At 42.8% G+C, this 23,730-nt stretch overlaps 1 protein-coding gene across 2 annotated transcripts in view; it reads right to left on the reverse strand.

Moving 5' to 3' along the window:
- Window positions 1–23,730, reverse strand: part of LOC124711767 (fatty acyl-CoA reductase 1-like) — a 149,919-nt gene that overhangs the window by 83,635 nt on the left and 42,554 nt on the right. For both annotated transcript variants that reach the window (XM_047241980.1, XM_047241981.1), the window contains exons 3-5: window positions 20,484–20,732; window positions 11,570–11,715; window positions 84–193 (exon numbers count right to left, since the gene is read on the reverse strand). In XM_047241980.1, coding sequence (XP_047097936.1) covers window positions 84–193; window positions 11,570–11,715; window positions 20,484–20,732 — 505 coding nt within the window. The remainder of the gene's footprint in view (window positions 1–83; window positions 194–11,569; window positions 11,716–20,483; window positions 20,733–23,730) is intronic.

Below are 23,730 nucleotides of genomic sequence, written 5' to 3' on the forward strand. Positions count from 1 at the left end.
ATACACTTCTGCGAATGATTGATGCATACCTTTTTTAATATGCTGTATATTAAACAGGCCTAGCAATGCGAGCGTATACTTACCAATGGACGGTCTGGAAATAATAATTGGTAGTCTGGAGGCGTAATCGGCTACAAGTTTCTCAGCAAGGTTCTTGGATAACACGTACGTGTTAGGCAAGTTTCCCAGTAATCTGTTGGCAGAACCAAAACACATAAGTCAACAGAGAAATCTTAAGAAAATGAGAGAGTGTTTAGGGGAGACATTTCTTTACGTAACGAAACTAGGTGCACCGTTTCGCCACGTGTGTTCGCTGACTGTTTTGACGCTACTGACATTCAGAGACGGTATTCAAACTGCCGTGTGATGAACGTTGTTTCAAAGATGTTGCTGAAAATGTCGTCTGTTTACATTAATGCACAGCTGGTATCTGCGCACTAATGTTTGTCTAACACACTCAAAACAATCAGGTGCCTCACTAATATTGGCTGAAGCTTTAGACTAGCAAACAAGACCCTCTGGAGTGTCAGTGCAGTCAGGCAAGGGTTACGGTTCCAGACCGACGAGACCCTGGACGTCAGAGAGCATTTGGTCATTGTTGTTGGATTTCGAGGGGACCACCACTACTGTGACCATCGGTTTCTCCTGACATTACTCTTAATGTGGCCGAGAGATGAAGCGTTTGGTGTTCGAAACATCGATAGACACTCTAGAAGGGGTGGTTGCCCGAATTCTGTCGTTCTGTGAATGGGTTTACAAGAGGTGGCCGCTTGAGGAAATACATATCACAACTAATTAGCATCTTTCCAATGGAGCCCGTTTGCAGATGATATTTTTGAAGTTACTGTGTAAATTTTACTTCGGAACGCTTTGGCGCGATCGGTGAGTACGTGAATGGAATCTTTGCTTTCCCATTGCACATCGCTTTCATAACTGCTTTGTATGCTAGATTGAAAATTTATTCTGATGTTGTTTCGTAAATCTCTTCTCTTGCCGTTTCTCTCTGAGTTTTACATAGTATATTGAATTTTGGCAATCTCAGTTCGATTGCCAGTTACCGAGAGCACCATCAGTGTCCGCGTCAGTAATACCTTGCGTAAATATACCTATATGAGCAAATTACTTTTTGTCTCATAAGCGAATTTTCCAGAAACACAATAGCAGATCTTCCTTTCCATAACCGCACCCCCATGCCATTTTTGTAAAAGCTCTCAGCTACAACCTCCCAAAGCACCAAATCTATTTTTGTTGCTTTTTTTATAATTTACCATTTCTTAGACGTAAGTTAATGTTGCTATGACTGTGTGCAGTTCGAACTTTTATATATGAGCTGGGAGTAGATTTCGGTCAGTCCTGTGCAGGCAGCCAAAAATGTGTCAAACACTCAAGATTTTTCCACTCGTAGATAGACGAGTGGAGGCGTGTTATCCAAGTTCGATGCCTGTACACTTTTTTCAATTACTCAGTAACTACAGAGAGCACAAACATTCTTTTTTCACAGGTTGTCCTCACAAGAAATTACCTTTTCCGCGTTAAAGGTACAATCATGCGCTATTTGCTTCCAGAGCTTAGCCATTGAAATTAATTATTTTACTCAATCTACATTCTGACTACTACGACGCCAGATCAGATATCAAAACAAGCTAACAGCAATTAAATTTCTCTATATTTACAACACTTTTCTAGCAGTGCTTTGAGAATCTATACAAAAGAGAAAAAACTTCAGAAGTTACAGCTCTCCAGAACATTCTATTGACTCAGAATCTGCCACATAAATAAATGAAATGTTTGAGTTTCTCTTTAAGGTTGTGACGCAAACATTCATAAAGAGTTAATGTGATTTTTGCCTTAGGACATTATGTATATTCTCCTTTCATAGCTAAACTTGGTGTTCACTGTGCAACACTGCGTTTCTGGTCTATGGACATGTTTTTTTAGTAATTATCCACATTTGTAACATGGCCCTTTGCCAGCCAGAAGTCACTCAATTCTGAGTATTCTTTGTTATAAATTTTAATCTCTTTTGCTACAGAAACAAATAATGAAAATGATCGGCAGCTGAAAGGTATAAAATTTTGATGGTGCACAGTAGCAACCAGTCACCATTTGGTTTTAGTTTACTTTAGTAAAAGGACACCAAGTGTTTTGATTTGCAAAGCGATTTATTTCCATGTGCTATAAGATGGTCAAAACACATACTGAACCAAAATATTCTGCGTGTCGTCCAATAAAGTTGAATAAAAATCGAGGTCGGAGTGAGTGTATGTGTGAACATTATGAACAACGTAACTATCATCCGTTCGAGAGAGACGATAAGAACAAATGTCTCTAGTAGTCATTTCTCGGCATCTCAGTTTTGCTCCTACATCCACACGTTTGGAAAACACGGAAACCGTCTGAAGATGAATTTATAAGTTCTAAACGGGTAACGGTGCTTATTTAATATGTCAAAAAACACAAACTGTGCCTAATTCCTGCTATAACATCAACAATCTGTACAACTTAACCGCCACGATTCTCATATGCAAGCAATGTTGTTATTGGTCAAAACAGCAAACACGCACAAAATCGAGGAAAACAAATTCCTGACAACAACATGTTGCTGACAGTTCGTTTACCATCGAAGCTTGGGAATATAATTTCACCATGTAAAAGTAGCGGCTAACTCAGATGAATTTCATTCAAAAATTGTTGCCAACTGAAAAGTATGAGGAACAACCATTTACATGCTGTTATATTTCTATAATCTACTGATTTCCACAACGGAAGGAAAAAATAACAGAAACGCCAGGAAAATACAAAACTATTGACAAAAAATATTGAGAATATCGCTGTCGAACTCCGTAGCTAACGCTCGACCGTGTAGTCACCATTGACCTGAGATTCATGTCGGAACTGATAATGCCAGTGGTGGTAGATTTTTTTGTTACCAGTATGTGAAATATTAAATTGCGAATTCAATTAAGTATTTACACATTAAACTGCGGTTAGTCGCCCACAGAGAAGTATAAAAATTAATGATGCTACGTTACTATATCCAGAATGATATCAGTGCACACTCCGCTGCCGAGTGCTTATATGCTTCATTAGCACCAGGTATCATTAAGTAGTTGGGAGTACGTTGTTGGACTTTGTAAGACATCGTGGTCTCCTGACCATCATTGCTTACATATTCCGCCTTCACAATCATATTCCGCGCATCAAGACGCTTCATTCGAACCCAAACTCGATAAGATAAAGTCAATGTTGTATGAATTCATGTAAACGATACGCAAATAACTAATAAATCGCAAGTGCGCACAGTGGTTGAAATACTCGAGGCTGGCGTACACACATACATTCCAGACACGATGGTGACAAGAGCTTTTAGTTCGAGAGAGGCAACCACACGCTAGGAGGCCAGTCCCAACCCGTCTACGTCGGCCGGTGGCCGCCCGTGGAGTGGACAGCGTTCGCCCGAGGGAAAGAAGGATTGACCCCGTGTTCGGCTTAAAAGCAAATTCTGCTACATTCTGTGGGAGCGGCCAGCCTACACATTCTTTACACATAGCATGCAGTTTCAGAGATTTTCACAGGGAGACAGCAAACTCCAAACGCCGATACTACAGATTTCCGGATTGGTCGCCTTAAACGAAACATGATTCTCCCATTTTAGAAGAGCAATGCTGATTGGCAGATGATATTTCTGATGACTTGAGCTAAAGGAGTAATGGAAGAGACCGAAAGATATACCCCTTCACATATGGCATGGAGAGGCGCCATTCTGTTGTCGCTCTTGGAGCAAGGAACAAGTCTCTCCTCAGTACTTCACTGGGAGAGCACCTCTTGTCGAGAGCGAATCAAAGTGCGACTCTCTATATTGAGTCCTTGCGATTAAGCGTTGTTCACTGTCACACTTATTATGCGGTGTGAACGGAGAGAGTTATAGTTAAACGTCTGCCAGCGAATGTTTGAGTGGCATCGCGGTGGACTTGTTATCTGACCGGTGTACCACGCCAATAGTTAGACTAGGGGCGAATGGGAATCCTTGACTTCATCAAGGCATAGGGAGAGTTTGATTGGCGAAGGTCAATCCAGATAGAATGAGAGTCATCTTATTTGTCAGCAGCGAGCGGCGCAGACAGCAGTCATTGCAGCTTATGGTATTGTGCGCTACAGCTATTGCGAGCTCCATATTTCATCCAAAGCAGTACACTTCACTGCATTTCAAACGCAACAGCTTCAATCGTACCTAGTAAAATTCTAAAGGATAATTATTCAAGTTGAGGAGGCGTGCCTCTCAGCCATTCTGCCAAGTCAACAACAATCTTAAACTTTGTATAGAAATTTCATTAGCGAATCCTATCCTTGAGAGGTAACTTCACATTCCGAAAAGAACCAGGATACAACTTATTCAATTCATAACTAAAAGTGCCATTGTGATTTCTCAGAATTTTTGCATAATAAATTATAACTTTCGATAGTTTCATGTTTTTCTTACACTAACTAGCACTACTCCAGTACCCAAGTATCCCACTAGTTACATAAGAAATTTTGTGAATTTTTGTGTCATTTCCTTACAGCGGACGACTCCAGAAGATATTTATAGCTGAAAGTTTTTCAGGCATTTCTCTTTAGAACGTTAGGAGCGTCTGTCTGACTTCTGTAGTAGTGTAGGGGTGGAAATTGCATCTTGCAGGAGCCACAGGGTAAAGGGTACATCTCAGATTAATCTGTTGCGCAGAATAACAGAATCTCAGATAAATCCCACGCTCACAACTTTTAACTAACTGGTAGTAATATTTGCTATAGTTTTATGTATAAGGTACTAAATATGGATAAGCAATCGCTATATTTTTAATATGAGATGCGGAACCGTAATAGCATCAGTTTGTTGTCTGTCTGTCTGTCAGTGTTTAAGACCCTTTTTCTTACGAACAGATAGATGTATGAAGTTGACATTTATATAAAATACTACAGTCTGTGATCCCCTGGCGATGTAAGAAATTGAAAGTTGAAAGTTGTACGTCAGTGCAGTCAAAACACATAACCGTTTATGTCGCATATTTTGATACTCGCTGATCCACTCATCAAAATTTCTAGCTGACCTACCTATACTCGTAGTTACGTCTGTGCGGAACCGTCAGAGCGCTGGTCCTACCCGCACTTTCCTGTATGCGGATTTTAATTATTTCTGCTTTCTGTCTGCTGTCTTCAGTTTCGACACCAAACCTCGTCCAGAAGAGATTTAAAGTAATATTATGACTCTTTAACTAATTTTACGTGTAGGCAGAACTTCCAAGAACTTTCTAATAGATCTTTCGCCACGATCCGTCCGTTTAAATTATCGTAAGCTTCGTGTGTGGTCCTTGTTACGGGTAACATATAGTAACGTAAAGAAACTTCCTGGCAGATTAAAACTGTGTGCCCGACAGAGACTCGAACTCGGGACCTTTGCCTTTCGCGGGCAAGTGCTCTACCATCTGAGCTACCGAAGCACGACTCACGCCCTGTCCTCACAGCTTTACTTCTGCCAGTATCTCGTCTCCTACCTTCCTAACTTTACAGAAGCTCTCCTGCGAGACTAGCACAACTAGCACTCCTGAAAGCAAGGATACTGCGGAGACATGGCTTAGCCACAGCCTGGGGGATGTTTCCAGTTTCTTGTCTGTATTAAAAAATAAACAAAGTTTAACCTTGTGTTGGAACGGTATAATGCCGTTTTTAGGAGCACGACACATACATACACTGATCAGCCAGAACATTATAACCACCGACCTAATAGCCACTATGTCCACCTTCGGCATGGATAACAGCGGCGACGCGTCGTGGCATGGATGCAATGAGTCCTTGGTAGGTGGTGGGGGGAGTTGGCACCACATATGCACACACAACGCACCTAATACCCGTAAATTCTGGGCAGGAGGGTGATGAGCTCTGGCCCCATGTTCAACACAGCCCAGATGTGTTGCATTAGGTTCAGATCTGGCGAGTTAGTGGACCAGAATATCAATTCCAACTCGTCACTGAGTCCCTTGAACCACTCCATCCCTCCTGGCCTTGTCACATGGCGCATTATCTAGCTGAAAAACGCCACTCCCTCTGGTAAACATGATCATCATTAAGGAGTCTGCAACCAGTGTACGATACTCCTTGGCCGTCATGGTGCCATGCACGAGCTGTACTCTACCCATGGATGCCCATGTGAATGGTCCCCAGAGCATAATGGAGCCGCCGTCAGCTTGTATCCGTCCCGCAGTATAGGTGCCAAGGAGCTGTTCCCCTCGAAGACGACGGCTTCGCGCCCTCCCATGAGCATGATGAAAAAGGTATCGGGATTCGTCAGACCACGCAACGCTCTGCCACTGTGCCAACGTCCAGTGCCGACGGTCGCGTGCCTATTCCAGGCTCAGTTGCCGATGTCGTGATGTTAACATTGGGACATGCATGGGTCGTCTGCTGCGGAGGCCCATAGTTAGGATTGCTCTGTGCATGGTGTGTTCAAACACACTTGTACTGGGCCCAGCATTAAAGTCTGATGTTATTCCCCCCCACAATTCGCTACCTGTCCTGTTTTACCACCTCAGCCTACGACATTCGACATTTCTAATAGGATTGGGAAACGCAACCCCCCGACGTTTGCACGTGGTTTCGCCATGTGTTGAAGACACTCACCAGAGCACTCCTTGAACACCCAACAAGTAGGCTGCTTCCGTATTGCTCGTGCCGAACCTCCAGACGATCACAATCTGCCCTCGCTCATATTCAGATATTCAGATAAATCGCGCGACTTCCCCATTCTGCACACGGACAGTATGCTCAACGATACTACACGCACCGTGTTTGTGTCGGTCTAACAGTCATTCCTTGCCACACTGCTATCGCCTGGACAGGTTTATATCGGTACCAGGTCGGTGGTCATAATGTTCTGGTTGATCAGTATATTTCCTCATACACGTATGCAAGTCACGAGCACTTGGTTCCCATTTTGTTTACGGAGTACTGGTTTTCTCTAAGATTAACTATCCACAAATGTTCGAAGCTTCGACAACTGTTAGCATATATTTTAGCCACCAGTGAACAAAATAGTGTCTATTATTGTGACTCCGTCCAAGTTCCAGTCCAAGTGAGGCAGAGGTCTTTCGTTGGTAGGTTAATGAAGACTTCAGGTTTTGAAAAAAACTTCAAATTTCGCAGAGGGTACTACATTTCGTAGTCAACCTAACTGTGCTCATTTGAGCAGTTCTGAGCGGGTTACATAACTGCACCAGGTCGGACTGACTTCTTCTAACAGTCAGGTCCGCCTCTTTGGTGTATTCATGCTCGAAGGACCGCTGAAACATAGTACAAAGGTATCCCTCACAACGAAAACGCCATCTTTGTGAAAAATACCAGTTTCAGAACTAACTGCAATTAGGAGAGGCAAAAATTACGAACAATATTTATATATCGTGGAATTACTACTGTCTGTTCCGAATCTTTCGTTCGCCCTCGAGACACACATAAATCACAATCCTGTACAACGTTTTGTCCCAATGGACGATTTTGCAGTTTTCCTCCTCCAGTACTTCAACAGCAACTTCTCAGTGGCAACTTACAGTGCAGAGGATATAGGAATGGGCTGCAATCACGTGTTTTACATTTTCTGCAGAGGAGTGTGTGTTCGTTCTAATCGTTCTCATCGCATTTTTAATTTATGTGAATTGCATATGTGGAACACCACTCTCCCTTTTAAAGACGCTGTACGGTTTTTGTCTATAATTTTTGACTCCAAACTATCTTGGTTACCATACATGAAGGACCTGAACGCAAGATTCAGCAAGAGACTGAAAATTTTGATGTGTCTTGGGGAGGTCTTGGGGAGCGGACAGGGAGCATCTGCTCCAGTTTCACTGGGCTTTCGTGCGATCACGGATGGTCTATGGGTGCACAGAGTACGGGTCAGTGAGGCCTTCATACATGAAGATCATTGACGCCGTACACTATGCAGGCTGGCTACGGGCACTTTTACAAGGCCTGCCCCATACCCAGCGTCGCACTGAGGCTAGGGAACCGCCACTTACCATCTGGAGGCAGCTTCTCATGGGTGTTCCTCGCTACTCCCACTTCCCCAGCATATCACGCCCTTGCTCGTCCTGCTACGGAGCGCCTCTTTACGAATTATCCACGGGCAACGAGGCTGTTTGTTACCTGGCAAAGTGTGTCTTGGAGTACCTTGGTGTAGGACATACACAGGCTCAAATACGGGGCTTTAAACATACTGCAGGCGCCCAGAATATTTTAGATTTAGTGCAGTACAGGAGAGGTTGCACTCATGCATATGTTTTTAATACACACTTTTCTGGCTTATTAAGCACCACATGCATTGTATTTACAGATGGATCTAAACAGGGGGACTCGGTAGGTTGCTCTGTTATTTTCCCTGATCGTGTCCTCAAGATTCGGTTGGCCTAAGACATTACTGTCGTCGACGCGGAATTATAAGTGATAGCCTGCCGAAGGGGCCGTGCGGTTAAAGGCGCTGCAGTCTGGAACCGCACAACCGCTACGGTCGCAGGTTCGAATCCTGCCTCGGGCATGGATGTTTGTGATGTCCTTAGGTTAGTTAGGTTTAACTAGTTCTAAGATCTAGGGGACTAATGACCTCAGCAGTTGAGTCCCATAGTGCTCAGAGCCATTTGAACCATTTTTTATAAGTGATATTGCGAGCACTGGAGTAAATGAGGTGTGTGTCGATGTTAAATTCCTTGTGTGAGTGCCCCTCACTCTCTCCAAGGTTTGTATCTAGTAGATAAAGTCGTTCAGAACATTCACTCTCTTCCAACTGCAAAGACTGGGGAAAGAGGAGTAATTCCGCTGGGTGCCAAGACGCACGTGTATTGCGCGGAAATATGTGGAAGCTACGGAGGCATGTCACGATCCTCAGTTGGTTCGGCATGCCATCTCCCTGCATGTTATTGCCTTGCTGTTGTGATGCGCAGTCATGAGACGATGGCAGCATGAGTGATTGGAAGTGAAAGACAATAAGCTCACTCTAGTGAAGCACAAAATGCGGTCGTGGTGTACCTCCTGCACGCCGCTCCAGGGCAGCGAGGCATCACGTCCACCTCTCGGCGGCAATGCTACGCCAACAAGGGAATCTTCCCATCGCTCCCCCCTGATTTAGATTTAGTGGTAAGATGGACCGCCAAAAACTGAACACAGATCAAGCATGAAAACAGGAACAACGTATGTTGAACTGTAAAAGAAGAAAAAAAAAAGAGCAAAATAGAAACAGCGAACGGTCGAAGGACAAGAAGTGCAAGCGAGCAATAGCGTCGTGGTTAAGTAGTCACGGCGTTGGACTGCCATGCGAATAAGTCTTGTTCATATCTCTCTCGTGCAATTTATTTATTTATTTTTTTCACAACATAATAAACTGTCAGTCCAGTCATTGAAACTTTTGTTCTCATTCTGTAGTATTGGCAGTTGTCAAACTGCACACTGAGTACAGAATATAAGAATACGTTACCGTCGCAAGTAAACGTGATCAATTGTGATAGCTGGCGAATACGACGTAGACGTATCACAGAAATGAAAACAACAAATAGACGGGTCTGAATTCTGTTAGAACAAAGGAGTTCAAGAGTCGAAACTTCCAAAACGGAAAGCAACTTCAAAAACGTCAAGAACATATGTTTTGACAGAGCACAGAGAAACTGTGTGATTGTGAAAGAGTTGCGTTTATTTGTTGCATCTTACGTGACAAATTACGTTTTCATCGTCTCCTTGATAGTGATCACATTCACATTCATGTGAACACCTAAATCGGACAAGGAGGCATATCTCACTCGCTTACCAGGTGTACAAATTAAGTGCGTCGGTAAGAGATTTCTACCATATGACACACTGTCACTAATGCCGTGTCCGACATATCAGGCGTGTTTTTCGATGGAGGATGCGGTTGACTTTTCGCCTTGTCATCAAAAGTTTCCGGTTCCCATTCGAAAGCCACTTATATTCGGTTGCTAATATAGTAGTTGTGCAGAATCAACTGTCCCTTCCCTACGCCTCGCTGTTGCAAACGGACGTTACATCACGACACAGACACAAATTTGAATACAGCGAACAGCGAGAAAAGAAAAAAGAGAAAAGTAACATGGAAGAGGTTGGAACACGGTTCGCTCGAATGGCATTCCAACACTGTGATCACTTAAACAGGACGCCGTTGGTCTCTTAGGCTGCTCTATATTGCACTTCGATCGTTCACTGTTTTCTTTTCACATTTCAGTATACCTTCATGTTTTCATGCTTGATCTGTGTTCAGGTTTTGACGAGCTGTCTACTGGGCCATCTTACCACTAAATCTGAGGGGAGTGCGATGGGAAGTTTCCCTTGTAACATGTATCCTCCACAAGTAGCCAGAAGACTGCCTTAACGCAAACATATAGCCTGTGGAGAAACCAGCATAGCACAGCGCCACGGGCTCCTCCAGACCATGGCACCTCTACAGCTCCATGATGTCATCTCTATGGGCCAAGCTGCGCAACTGCAACAACGCCATCTGTCTTCATGCTGGCAGTAATGGCGCTTCAGTTCCCTGTACCGTCCCATACAGTAGATACAGCCACCTCCTATCTTGCAGACTCACCAACCGGATAATAAAAGTCTGTTAACATGATGATGACCATGATCCTGGACATGGTTTTGGAGCTGAAACAATTTCTGCAGCAACTGACTGCAGCAATAAAATACGTCATCGAGGCAGTCATCAAGAAACAGTGAAATGCTCCCGTGGCTGTTAATTGCTGAGGACCTGTCGCCTGTTTGTGGGATGTCAACGGCATACGCACACAACAAGACGAATTTCGGCAATTCTTCTGAGAGCAACCAATTGACATCTGTTTGATTGTTAAAACACACCTCGAATCGACGCCCGTATTGTCAGCTGCCACTGCACAGATTGACCGACGAGAGGTGGTAGCACGACCATTTATGTGTGGCCCATGTCCTAGCATCACCTGTTGCATAACCAATACTTCAGATGCTGTAAGCTGTTGGGGTAGCAGTGATAGTGTTATAGAGACAGGTCTACTCCACTCTCAATTGTCACCTCGCCCTTTTATGTCGTCGGTGACGTCACGCATTGTTGCCAGATTGCTCCCTCTCTAACATAGACCAGTTACCGGATATACAAAATGGCAGAATTTAAAAAAAATGTAAAATGGCGGAACTGTGCCGTTTCTGGGCCAGTCGAAATTCTTCTTACTGCTCTGTTGTTCTGGGTTAAACTAGAAACTTGTCCAAGAATATTTGGAAGATACTCCTCTAGCAGCCATAATAGGAATTTTATTTCGGAATCTGTAGCCTCTACAGATTCTAAACATGGTGTAACAGTTCAGTATAGAGCCTATAATGACCAATGTATTAGTCAGCTCTTTTGAATTCGTATTTGCGTTAGATTCCTCAGCGACATGTACAATCACACCATCCTTTTCATGTCCATGATAACCTTTGATCTGTGACCATGAAGTTCAATGCATGTGATCTGATTAATTCCTGTAAACATGTAGTGAAGAGGAAGAGAGAAATGATCATGGCATAGGCTTACTTCGGTGTTAAAGCTTCTAGAAGATCGTCGTCCATCCATGAAACTATATCCATTATCTTTTCTGGGTCTGCTTTTGCCGGGTACAGCCTCTCTTCAAGCACTGGCTGGTCCGAATGACAGAAGGAGGTTGATACATACATAAACACCTGGAACAAAGAAGGTTGAACTTCCCTGGTTGGGAACATCAATTGCGATAGTTATGTGTAGAAGAATAAGTTAATTTCTGACATAAAGATCATCGAACTAGAATACTCTGTTAACATGGGCGTAGTAAAATATCATTGCAAATCTTGGGTAGAAATAAATCAGCAAGTTAACATATTTTCATTCAATAATGTCACATGGGATAATGTTCTGGGGTAACTCCTCTTTAAGTAAAAAAGCCTTCATCGCTCATAAACGGGCTATAAGAATAATATGTGGTACTGACTCGCATCATCTTGTAGATACCTGTTTCAAGAGTTGGGCTGCTTCACGGTATGTTTATTCCCTCATGAAGTTCGTGGTAAATAATCCACCACCGTTCAAAAGGAACAATGATGTACATAATTACAATAGCAGAGGAAAAAATGATATTCATTACTCTACCTTAAGTTTGTCTTTAGCGTGAAAACGGGGTACAAAACACTGCAACAAAAATATTTGATCACTTACCCAGTGATATAAAACTTCTAACAGACAGCATAGTAAAAGTTGAAAACAAACTGAACAGTTTTACAGACTTCGATCTTATTGCATTGACGTAGTACTTCAGCTGATGATATGTATGAGAAAAACTACCATCACAGCTGTATTTTTAGAACGTCTTTATTGTATCACACGACTAGTTTCAGCAGCACATTAGCGCTATCCTCAGGCTCCATCTCTGCCGAACGAGTATTTGATTTCCTTTGCGCATTTACGGTGGGATCCTTGTCACGTGGGCTGGCTTTCGTCAGGATTATACACTAGAGTGACTCACGACACACCCTCACAGCTTTAGTTAAGCTATTATCAAGCGATATAGGTGCCACCATGTCGTAATCTATCCGATTATTTAGCTGTGTATATCGTGACCCGTTGGTTGAACTGTTTAGCATTGCTCCAAGATCTATAGGTCCGATCCCCAGTGATTTACAGGAAAGCGAAGCTCACAATAAGATGATGCAAATTTAAGAACATTGTAGCACAATAGATAACGTCTTATTGGAAGAAAACTACTAGAAGTGACCCAATTCAACACCACTCACCACTCAGATATATCATCACACATCAAACATGTGAATTTCCTATTGAACTAAGCATGAAACATTTAATGAGTCGACAAAAGACTTTAATTACGAAATATAACCTTGGCCCACACAGATATATCATCACACATCAAACAAGTGAATTTCTTATTGAACTAAGCATGAAACATTTAATGTGTCGACAAAATACTGTAATTACGAAATACAACCTTGGCCCAGACACACATCAAAGCACAACATGAAACTATCCCAGTGACTGTGAAAACGATAAGTTGTTTAAGGAAAGAATCCGGGAAAGTAAGTGCGAACACCAGGAGATTCGTAAAGTGCATGATGATAGCAGTTGGCTGGACGCAATTGTCAAAACTGTGTAATTACACCCAGATGTAAGTCAATCGCCTCATGTACCCCTCAGCTCAGTGAATGAATCACCATCTCATGCTTACTACTCTTAAACAGTGTAAGTGTGGAAGACAGGAACAGCAACGGCTGGAAATTCCAAGTCCACCTCAAGTACTGTATTCTGCTCTAAGTTGGAGTCTTCCCTCTCTGCATTTCTCTGCAATTACCTGAAGGAAGTGTTTTCTTCTTGGCAGCAATTGTGGTCTGACTTTACTTTTCGAAAGAGTGGCTGGTTCTGCCAGCGTAGGAACCTCACCAACCAATTTCAAAAAGCATGAGTCCTGACTAATAATAATTTCGTAAATAAGTTCAACAAATTTCTTCTCTCGCGGATGGTCTGATGTGGGAAGCATGACAGAAAATTTCTCCCTTACATGACAGGTTTCTAACCCCGGTCAACCAAAGTGCTTGCAGGTAGACACAGTGGAAAGCGTGCCTTCTGCTGAAATAATTATTGTGAGCTAATCAGTCTCTGTTACTCGGATTTAAGCGAACATTTCTTGTGTCATGGCCGTGGATAACGGCCACTCCCACTTCTGGCTTTTCAGATTTTTTTCTCTCTGAAAAAGATTCTTCCTAGCGTGTCACACAGTGCTGTTTTTATGAAATGCAGGCCGTCCCAGCACGCTTGCTGCGCGGAGATGGGACACAGCAAATTCCTTGTCCTCTAACTGCTCGGGAGGAAGGAACGAAGATTGGGTTTAACATCCCGTCTACATCGAGATAATTAGAAACGGAGCACAAGCTCAGATTGTGTCAAGTATGGGGAAGGAAGTCGGCCGTGCCCTTTCAAAGGAACAATCCAGGCATTTGCCTGGAGTGATTTAGGGAAATCGTGGAAAACCTAAATCTGGAAGGCCAGACGCGAGTTTGAACAGTCGTTCTCCCGAGTGCGGTCCAGTGGTGTTAATCACGGCGCCACTTCGCTCGGTTAAATAACTGCTCTGGGGCTGTCTTCAGTGCCGAACAAGCTTAGGACTCTCTTATCCGTCTAGGCTAAGTTCCAAGTCATGAACCAGCTAAGAAAGCTCCCAATCTGTTGAAAATAGCGGGTAGCCTTCACTGTGATAAAAGGAATGGGAGAAGAAGTAATTGGCAGTAGTGAATGTTGTCCTCATGCACCAAAACACCGAGATGGTCTATCGATACATCTGAAATAGGAAAGTCTTTCGGCCCAGGCCATGCATGATTCACACTCCTGGTTTCCTCGTATGAAGGTGTTTAGCGAACGCGATTTTACCGAAAATACACGTGATTTTTTCATATGAACATGCACACACTCATTCTTCTGGTGGCCAACATTGAGAGGACAGCTGTTCTAAGTATGTTAGAGGGGAATTAGTGCTAGCTGTGATGTTGCTAGAAGAAACATTCATTACTTATTAAATACGTTGCGAATGGTCTACAGTATACCTCTCGTTTAATTTTAGGATGCAAGCATTGCATCTTATTGTGGGACAAACAGAATTCACCAACTGTTTAGTGTAGTTAGTAAGAGGGCAACCTACTCTTCAGACAAAAACTGACTTTCGGGTTCTCTACAAGAGGGACAGGGCTGTGGCAAAGAGAGTAGCAACAGCAGGTTATTTCATCAGCATACACAAAATCTACAAAACTTCTTCAGTACACATACATACATACTCTCTCTCTCTCTCTCTCTCTCTCTCTCTCTCTCTCTCTCTCTCTCACACACACACACACACACACACACACACAAATATATATATTTCGCTCACTCACAAGACAGCAGAGAATTGTACTTCCCTTAAAACCTAACAGCCAATTATTATGTATTCCAAAGCTGTCCTGTCTCTGTGTGCCACTTGCAATTCAGAAAAGACTGCTCTTCTGTCTTTGTACCCACTTGGTGCTAGATGCAATGGACCTTCAAACAGAATGTCAAAACATTATACCCAGGCGCAAATAGTCTGTACTGTTGTTCTATAAAAGTACAGATCACATGTGGCTCACTTGCTTGCGATACTGATCTAACGGGTTTAAGGAACACATAGTGATCACTGGCGTTCGATTATTTTACCAAAGGAAATTCCGGTATAATATGGGGAAGAGTTGGCATTTTACACCCACGATAATGTAGAATGGCGTAACAATATTACTATATGGAAAATAATACTCAAAATTAAAATTACCGAATGTTCTTGGGTAGAAGCAGTGTCCAACATTGTACAGACTCCAGTTCCGTGGTATACTGATCACCACATATGCCGGCCCTGATCATCTGACGCATTCGGGAGGACGACGGTTCAATCCCGTCTCCGGCCATCCTGATTTAGGTTTTCCGTGATTTCCCTAAATCGCTTCAGGCAAATGCCGGGACGGTTCCTTTGAAAGGGCACGGCCGATTTCCTTCCACATCCTTCCCTCACCCGAGCTTGCGCTCCGTCTCTAATGACCTCGTTGTCGACGGGACGTTAAACACTAATCTCCTCCTCCTCCTGATCATCTGGCTCTGGCAGGTACTGTGTTGGTGTTAGCCAAACTAAACCGATTCTTTGATAAAAAATGCAGCCAATTTACGTATGTGAAATAACATTGTGGCACTTAATTTAAAGGTCCATTGTGCCATGCATCAAGTGGGAACAATGATTGAACGACAGTTGAGTTTTGTCTTCATACACGATAAGTGAGCCACACATGGTCTGTACTGTTCTAGAACAAATCTTTACGTATTTTGGCAAATAATGCAGACGAATTTCTATTTCTTTAAAGGACGCTTTTTACGTCTGCACACATATCAAATTACAGACAGTGCCAAGTGTGACTTAATCTGTAGTGCCATTAAGTGAGCCACATGTGTTCTGTACAGTTGTAGAACAATACTGCAGTCAATTTGGTCTCATCTCGAGAGGCCTTGGAGTGCTCAAAGATACCGACCGACCGTCGTGTCGGCCTCAGCCGATTGCTTTAACTGGATGCAGATGTGGAGAAGCATGTGGTCAGCACACAGCTCTCCTGGACTTAGTCAGTTTTTGTGACTGCAGCAATCACTCCTCATGTAGCTCCTCAGTTGGTCTTAGATGGGTTAAGTGCACCCCACTTGCCAACAGCGCTTAGCAGACTTGGATGGTCCCAAGGACTAGCCAGCCACTACAGATGTTAACTTCGGTAATCTCGCGGGAACCAGTGTTACCATTGTGGGAAGGCTGTTGCCTAAGTACAGACAATTTAGAGCTGGAAATAATTTGATTTTTAATGTGCGGGCCAGAGGTGTCTTGTACCAAGTGTGAACAAAGACTGAACCAGTGTTTATGCCAAGTGGGGTATTGGGAACAGAGAAGTTTGCAATGCATACTGATCGTTTCATTTCTAATGGCGGTAAATATTGGACTGTTAATGAAGAACAAAATGTGTGTGTGTGTGCGTCTTGTGTGGGTGTCTGTTTGTGTGTGTGTGCACATGTGCATGTGCTGCTGATGAAGCTTCTTGCGTTTTGTGAATGTTAACTATTAAAACAAGATAGCAGCCCAGGAGCACATACTAACTGGAATTTCATTTTTTATGATGGTAAAATACTGGTTGGTGATTGGAAGAGGAAAAGGTGGTTGTGCGTGAAATAGTGTGTGTATGTGCTGATGAAGCTGTGAGGTTTCTGACAAAAGTATCCCAACACCACCACTCTTGCTCCCACAGAGCTGCCTGTGAATGTAAGGAACCCAAAGGTCAAAGGTCGGCTAGTGTCCAAAGAGCTGGATACCGAAATATTACAGCTGTTTCATGGCAAATCCATGGGCTGTATTCTCGAACTAGTAAATGTCTCGTGTATTCAGCATCTTTTGTATTGGCCACTTTTCTTTGTGTTAATTAACGACCACAACTAAAGCCACGATTTGTTCATATTATAGATGTGGAACTGGGATTAGTTGGTGTCTGTGAGTTCTGTAATTAAATCATAACCTAGTTAGCAGCTGACTAGTAATTCAACAGTTTTCAGGCCGACATGGATGTCCTTGGTTCTTGTGTTCTTTCTTTATACTATACTTTCTCTCCCTTGGTGCTTTTCTAACTATGACTGATGTATAGCCTGGTGTGACTGGTGCCTCAGAAACACAGTGCACTGTGTGCCTTCAGCTGTCGGCCTTGTGTACATCTGCAGTTGTAGCCCCCATTGATTTTGATTATTTTTGTTTACAGTACAGTGTACATAAGAGTATTTAGCAGTTTCTCGACCTAAGCCAATAATATACTACATCTTCTGTTCAATCGTCCCAAAAACTCGTAATTGCATAATTTGCTACAATTAATGCTATGCATACTGCGAACATCAGTATTTTCTTTCAGCATGTAAGGTAAATTCGTCGCTCCAAGAGTCGATGAGACGTGGAACACTTTCACAGAGCAGCTGTTGTGCATAGTTACAGGTCCAAGTTAGAAGGTCACAATTTGAGCCAAAATTCTCAGTAAATATTTATACATTAAAACTAGAGTTTAGTCTTTATTATCAAATCAACTCAGTGCATTAAGAGAATGTGTAGTTCGAGTCAAATTAGTTTCTAATTTACAACTATTCCCTTACGATTCAATTTCAAGCATAAAGTTTTTAATGTGTATTTTATATTGTTTAGGCACAGAACTGTCATACCCCTCTCAGAAAGTTATAATATTTTGGGTAACTAGTCCTATGTTGTTATCTGATAAATCTCAGAAATTATGTTAGTTTACTGGCAGACAGTTAGTCGTGCCAGAGAACGCAGTATATCGAAACTGTAACATTGTGCAATATGGTATAAAGTTAGCTGGGCAGAACGTACTGCACTGTGCTCATGCACTGGATGCATAGCTGATCACACGAAGCGACTGAGAAATACATTCTGTCGTCTACCACTGGCTGTCTGGAGCTTATCATTGTAAGAATTTGTTGTCTTTGCTGGCCTCTGACTGACTAACATTTGAGGACAGAGAACATAATATCTGAGGGTGGACGCGGAGGAAGAAAGGTGTATGTAGAATGAGAGTGTGGCTTACTCTATTTCAGTTATGTCATTATTTTCATATTGCTTGTGATTAAGTGTGGTACGCAGTTCACAATAGCAGTTAATGAAAAATATTTTGGAAGCTCTAAAATCTCATAACTGTTCAAATCGTAGTGATCTTCATTACAGCAAGGGTGACTCTTATCAACAGAGCTATGACCATGTGATAGGGGAACCATACCAAAGAGTGCGCAGTTAAGGAATAACCGTAAATATCTGGGTTATTATCAACAGAAAAACAAAATATTTTAAGTTTATATTTATTAACACAAAATCGTGTGTTCAGAAAACTATAGCAACGGAGAGCTAATAACTTTTAGTTTTTCAAAAACACAAAAAACCGGAAATGCGCACTCTTTCATTCACCTGCGGTTAAGAGTGTTCAAAACATGCCCAAAGAGTAGGCATTTAGCAGGTGTCACAAATGAACTCAATATCACCCTCAAATGAAGAACACTGTTCGTGACCCCATCTGGATGCACTGGATCCAGTCATCTGGATACGCCAAAATTTATGTTCGCTATTCACAGCATTCAGTTTCTTTCCTTAAAGCAGACTGCTTCGCACCAAGAGCAGCGGCAACCTTTGTTTGCTTCCTCCATTTTCAATTCATTGTCTGGCCTCACTGAGCAGCTCTTCAGTTTAATGAGCTCTCTGTCCGATTTAATTTTAAGTCAGTCAGAAAAAAAACCTATCCTTGAAACTCCAGAGCACACACTCAAGAGGTACAAATTTGTTTTGCCCTAAAGAGAGATCGAGCGAGGTTGCGCAGTGGTTAGCACACTGGACTTTGGGAGGACGACGGTTTAACCCGCATGCAGCCATCGTGATGTAGGTTTTCTGTGATTTTCCTAAATCGCTTCAGGCAAATGCCGGGATTATCCCTTTGAAAGGGAATGGTCGACTTCCTTCCCCATCCTTCCCTAATCCGATGGAACCGATGACCTCGGTGTTTGGTCACCTCCCCCATATCAACCGACCAACCAACCATAAAAGGAACAAACGCACTCTTTGGGGACATTATACGCACGCTCCTTCGTACAGAAACAATGATTCCAAGCGGAGTCAACAGATGGCAGTACACGTCACATTTGCAAAACATGTGGATGCAGCATGATGGATTGCAAGCCAGCGTTTCAAAATGCAGTTAGGAATTAAAGGCTATTGCTCGTGTGTACTGCATACAGTGTTGTAACAAAGTGTTGTGTACATATTTCCGCGTAGTCAGCGCGTACACAACTTTCCCACTAGAGCGCGCCCCGCTAAGCACAACAGCGCAGGCGCAGCGCTCGTCCATCTCCGCACTACGAGATGGCGCTGTCTTGGAGACGGACCAAATTCTGCTTCAGCCGATCCGCGTATTCATACGTAACGCAGCCAATGAGATTGCTGCCAACGTAGAACCTTTTCTCCTCGCGGATCACACTCGCGCAGTGATACCTGAATGCTCGAGGTATTATAACGAGTGTACAGACTTCTGATTAGTCAGTCTGCATCAGTCTGCATTAGTCTATAGTCAAGTTTCAGTCTGCACCTAATAAGATTATCATATTCCTGTACATAGCCGTGAAGAGAAATGTATAGACACTTTGTCAAGTATCAGAGATATGTGAGAATAAGATTAACGTACCAAGGCCAAAGGATCTTCAGATTATCAATTGTAAACAGCATCCAGAATCAAGTTACGTAATACCTACGCTTTTTATTACTTTAATAAATGTGTGTGAAAATTAATCAAGTTCTGTTTGAAGTTGGTCATCGTCAATCTGCTACTCTAAGCGTGCAAGTGGAATTTCTATCGTCTGACCTAACGGCAGAAGATAAACACGCCACAATAAGACCATGAGACATATTGCTAACACTCGCCTACTTCATTAGAGCTACAAGTCAAATAATCTGATGGTGTGTGTACCGAAGGTCTTACAGTATGCACACCACACAAAGTACCAGAAATACATCGAGAAAGCTGAAACATGATTCTTACCTGTTTCACTTTGGAAACACAGGATTTCTTCACACAACTTCGACTAGATGTTTCTGATACCACTCTGAACACAACTACGTCAGTGGCTAGTTGATCAGTTTAGTCAACAGTCAGGAACACAAGCTGCGCTCTCTTTGGAACTGTGCATTCTTTTGTACATTTAGCCTAAGTGCTGTGTAAGGGACACAAGTATAGAAGATATTAGGGGACTGACAAGAACGTTTGCGACGTTCAGCTGCAACGGCAACCTTAAATGTCTGGCTTCTATGACCAGCCAACATCATCTCATCTGGTGACTGGTGACACACCTGGAGGTTGGGCAGCTGCTCGGCCAGCTGCAGCATGTGCTTGGTGCCCACCACGTTGGTGGTGACGGCCTGGCGCAGGGTCTCGTCGAAGCGGACGCTGGCGGCGTTGTGGAAGACGACGCTGACGTCACGCCGCAGGGCTGCCATGTCCTGCTCCGCCAGCCGGAAGTCCGGCGCGCTGAGGTCGCCGGCCACCACCGACAGCTGGCGCGCGAAGTCGGGCCGCTCCTCCCGCAGCTTCGAGAACACCTGTGGAACGCCGACGGTACTCTGCACTGACTCCTGGTGCGCATGGCAAAAACATGCTGAAAACCGTGCTGGGGCAGGGCATGTTGACTGCTGGCACCCACCAACAGCGCAGCCATGTAATTCTCAGAGACAATGGCACTGCAGATTTATAGTACATTCCAATACTTGTTTAGTTGAGTTATGTATTTATTCATTAATAAGTCACAGCTGCAAAATACTAACGCGAATTCTTTACAGACGAATGGAAAAACTGGTAGAAGCCGACCTCGGGGAAAGTCAGGTTGGTTTCCGTGGAAATGTTGCAACACGTGAGGCAATACTGACCCTACGACTTATCTTAAAAGAAAGATTAAGGAAAGGCAAACCTACGTTACTAGCATCTGTAGACTTAGAGAAAGCTTTTACAATGTTGACTGGAATACTCTCTTTCAAATTCTGAAGGTGGCAGGGGCAAAATACGGGGAGCGAAAGGCTATTTACACTTTGTAGGGAAACCAAATGGCAGTTATAAGAGTTGAGGGGTATGAAAGGGAAGCAGTGGTTGGGAAGGGAGTGAGACAGGGTTGTTGCCTCTCCCCGATGTTATTCAATCTGTATATTGAGCAAGCAGTGAAGTAAACAAAAGAAAAATTCGGTGTAGGTATTAAAATCCATGGAGAAGAAATAAAAACTTTGTGGTTCGCCGATGACATTGTAGTTCTGTCTGAGACAGCAAAGGAATTGGAAGAGCAGTTGAACGGAATGGACAGTGTCTTGAAAGGAGGATATAAGATGAACATCAACAAAAGCAAAACGAGGATAATGGAATGTAGTCGAATTAAGTCGGGTGATGCTCAGGGAATTAGATTAGGAAATGAGACACTTAAAGTAGTAAAGGAGTTTTGCTATTTGTGGAGCAAAATAACTGATGATGGTCGAAGTAGAGAGGATATAAAATGTAGACTGGCAATGGCAAGGCAAGCGTTTCTGAAGAAGAGAAATTTGTTAACATCGAGTATAGATTTAAGTGTCAGGAAGTCGTTTCTGAAAGTCTTTGTATGAAGTGTAGCCATGTACGGAAATGAAACATGGACGATAAAGAGATTAGACAAGAAGAGAATAGAAGCTTTCGAAGTGTGGTGCTACAGAAGAATGCTGAAGATTAGATGGGTGGATCACATAACTAATGATGAGGTATTGAATAGAATTGGGGAGAAGAGGAGTTTGTGGCACAACTTGACTAGAAGAAGGGATCGGTTGGTAGGAAATGTTCTGAGGCATCAAGGATGTAGGCTGCATTAGGTACTGCGAGATGAAGAAGCTTGCACAGGTTAGAGTAGCATGGAGAGCTGCATCAAACCAGTCTCAGGACTGAAGACCACAACAACAACATTTATTCATTAGGCATGATTGGGGGTTATAAACCCTCTCTTATATCTAACCTGACATGTGTAGTAAGTTAACATTACAACGTACGGGATGAATTGGGAGGAAAGGTATATTCTTTGGGAGGTCATAGTGTTAGTGATTCTGAACAACAAACTTCAAATGAACATACGCCCTCTTCTTAACCGTATCCAACCTATAGCTGTCTGAATAGGCGTCAGTTTCATGCCCTTTACCAGCACTCACATGTGAATACAATCGAACTGTCATTAACCGACACAGTGTTGTCTTCAATGATCATTTTTACCGACTATTTCAGTGCACACTTCGGGCTCTTATCTTAAGTGTGTGTTCTCAAGTAAACGACTATACAAATGAGCTGAGATCAATAACACAACAGCTGTCTACAAGAGCAGCAAAATTATCTGTAGTCGATAGCGAACTTTTCCAACATCTTTTCTGAGAAATGTACACAACTGAACAAAACGTTAGATCACAATGTTAAATTTGCTGTCGGCTGCACTTGTTTTTTACCGACTATTTCAGTGCACACTTCGGGCTCTTATCTTAAGTGTGTGTTCTCAAGTAAACGACTATACAAATGAGCTGAGATCAATAACACAACAGCTGTCTACAAGAGCAGCAAAATTATCTGTAGTCGATAGCGAACTTTTCCAACATCTTTTCTGAGAAATGTACACAACTGAACAAAACGTTAGATCACAATGTTAAATTTGCTGTCAGCTGCACTTGTTCTGTTCCCCCTTGTTTTTATTGGTTTTCTCATATCCTGGCAAGAACAGGACAAATGTTCATATGACGTTTTTGTTCTGAACCACTAATATTATGACCGCTCAGAGCAAGTACCTTTCCTCCTGACTGTCGTTGTACACGACGTGTAGTGGGTATAAGTGTAGATATTTTTATATATGGTACCTTTAACAGGTACGCACATCTGTGGTGAACAGTCATCCCACAAACCTGTTGTATTTTGCTACCTGATGGTTTCCTGTATGGTCGTTACTGCACCACTACGTGGACTACGCCTGTCAGTATAGACCGACCGTTTGGTGTGCAGGTGTCCACACTTCGGCACCTGACCTGCTGTCCAGGAAAAATGAGCATTAATGGCTTGCTCTTGTCACATGTATTTGGAGGTATAACCAATCTTTAACGTTGTTCAGTACACCGTTCTAAGTGACTAAGAGAAAAGTCAGCACATATACCCATCACACTCTGAATAAATTACCGTGCAAACTAGTATGACCAAACAGATGTAAAAAACAGATTTAAATAACTATCGAAAAATCTCATTTCCGCAAGTTACAGACAAAACTGTCAACACGCATCCTCAAAAAAGCTCAGGAGCAGCTCGCTCACAAAACAGGCGAATACCAAGCCGGCTTCCACCGATCGGAATTTTAGAAAACAAGCATTCAATTTAGAACAACATTAAAATACAAAGCTATCACGAATAGCCCAATCATACACTACTTTGTGGACTTCAGAAGGCGTATGATTCAGTCGATTGGCAGCCCTTTTTTATCGTTCCCGAAGAACTAGGACTCGAGCTGAGAACCCCAAATCTCATCAAAGAAAAAAGTCATCAACGCAATCTAGAAAGCGTAGTTCA

Source organism: Schistocerca piceifrons, chromosome 8 (assembly GCF_021461385.2).
Source record: "Schistocerca piceifrons isolate TAMUIC-IGC-003096 chromosome 8, iqSchPice1.1, whole genome shotgun sequence".
NCBI classification, from domain to species: Eukaryota; Metazoa; Arthropoda; class Insecta; order Orthoptera; family Acrididae; genus Schistocerca; species Schistocerca piceifrons.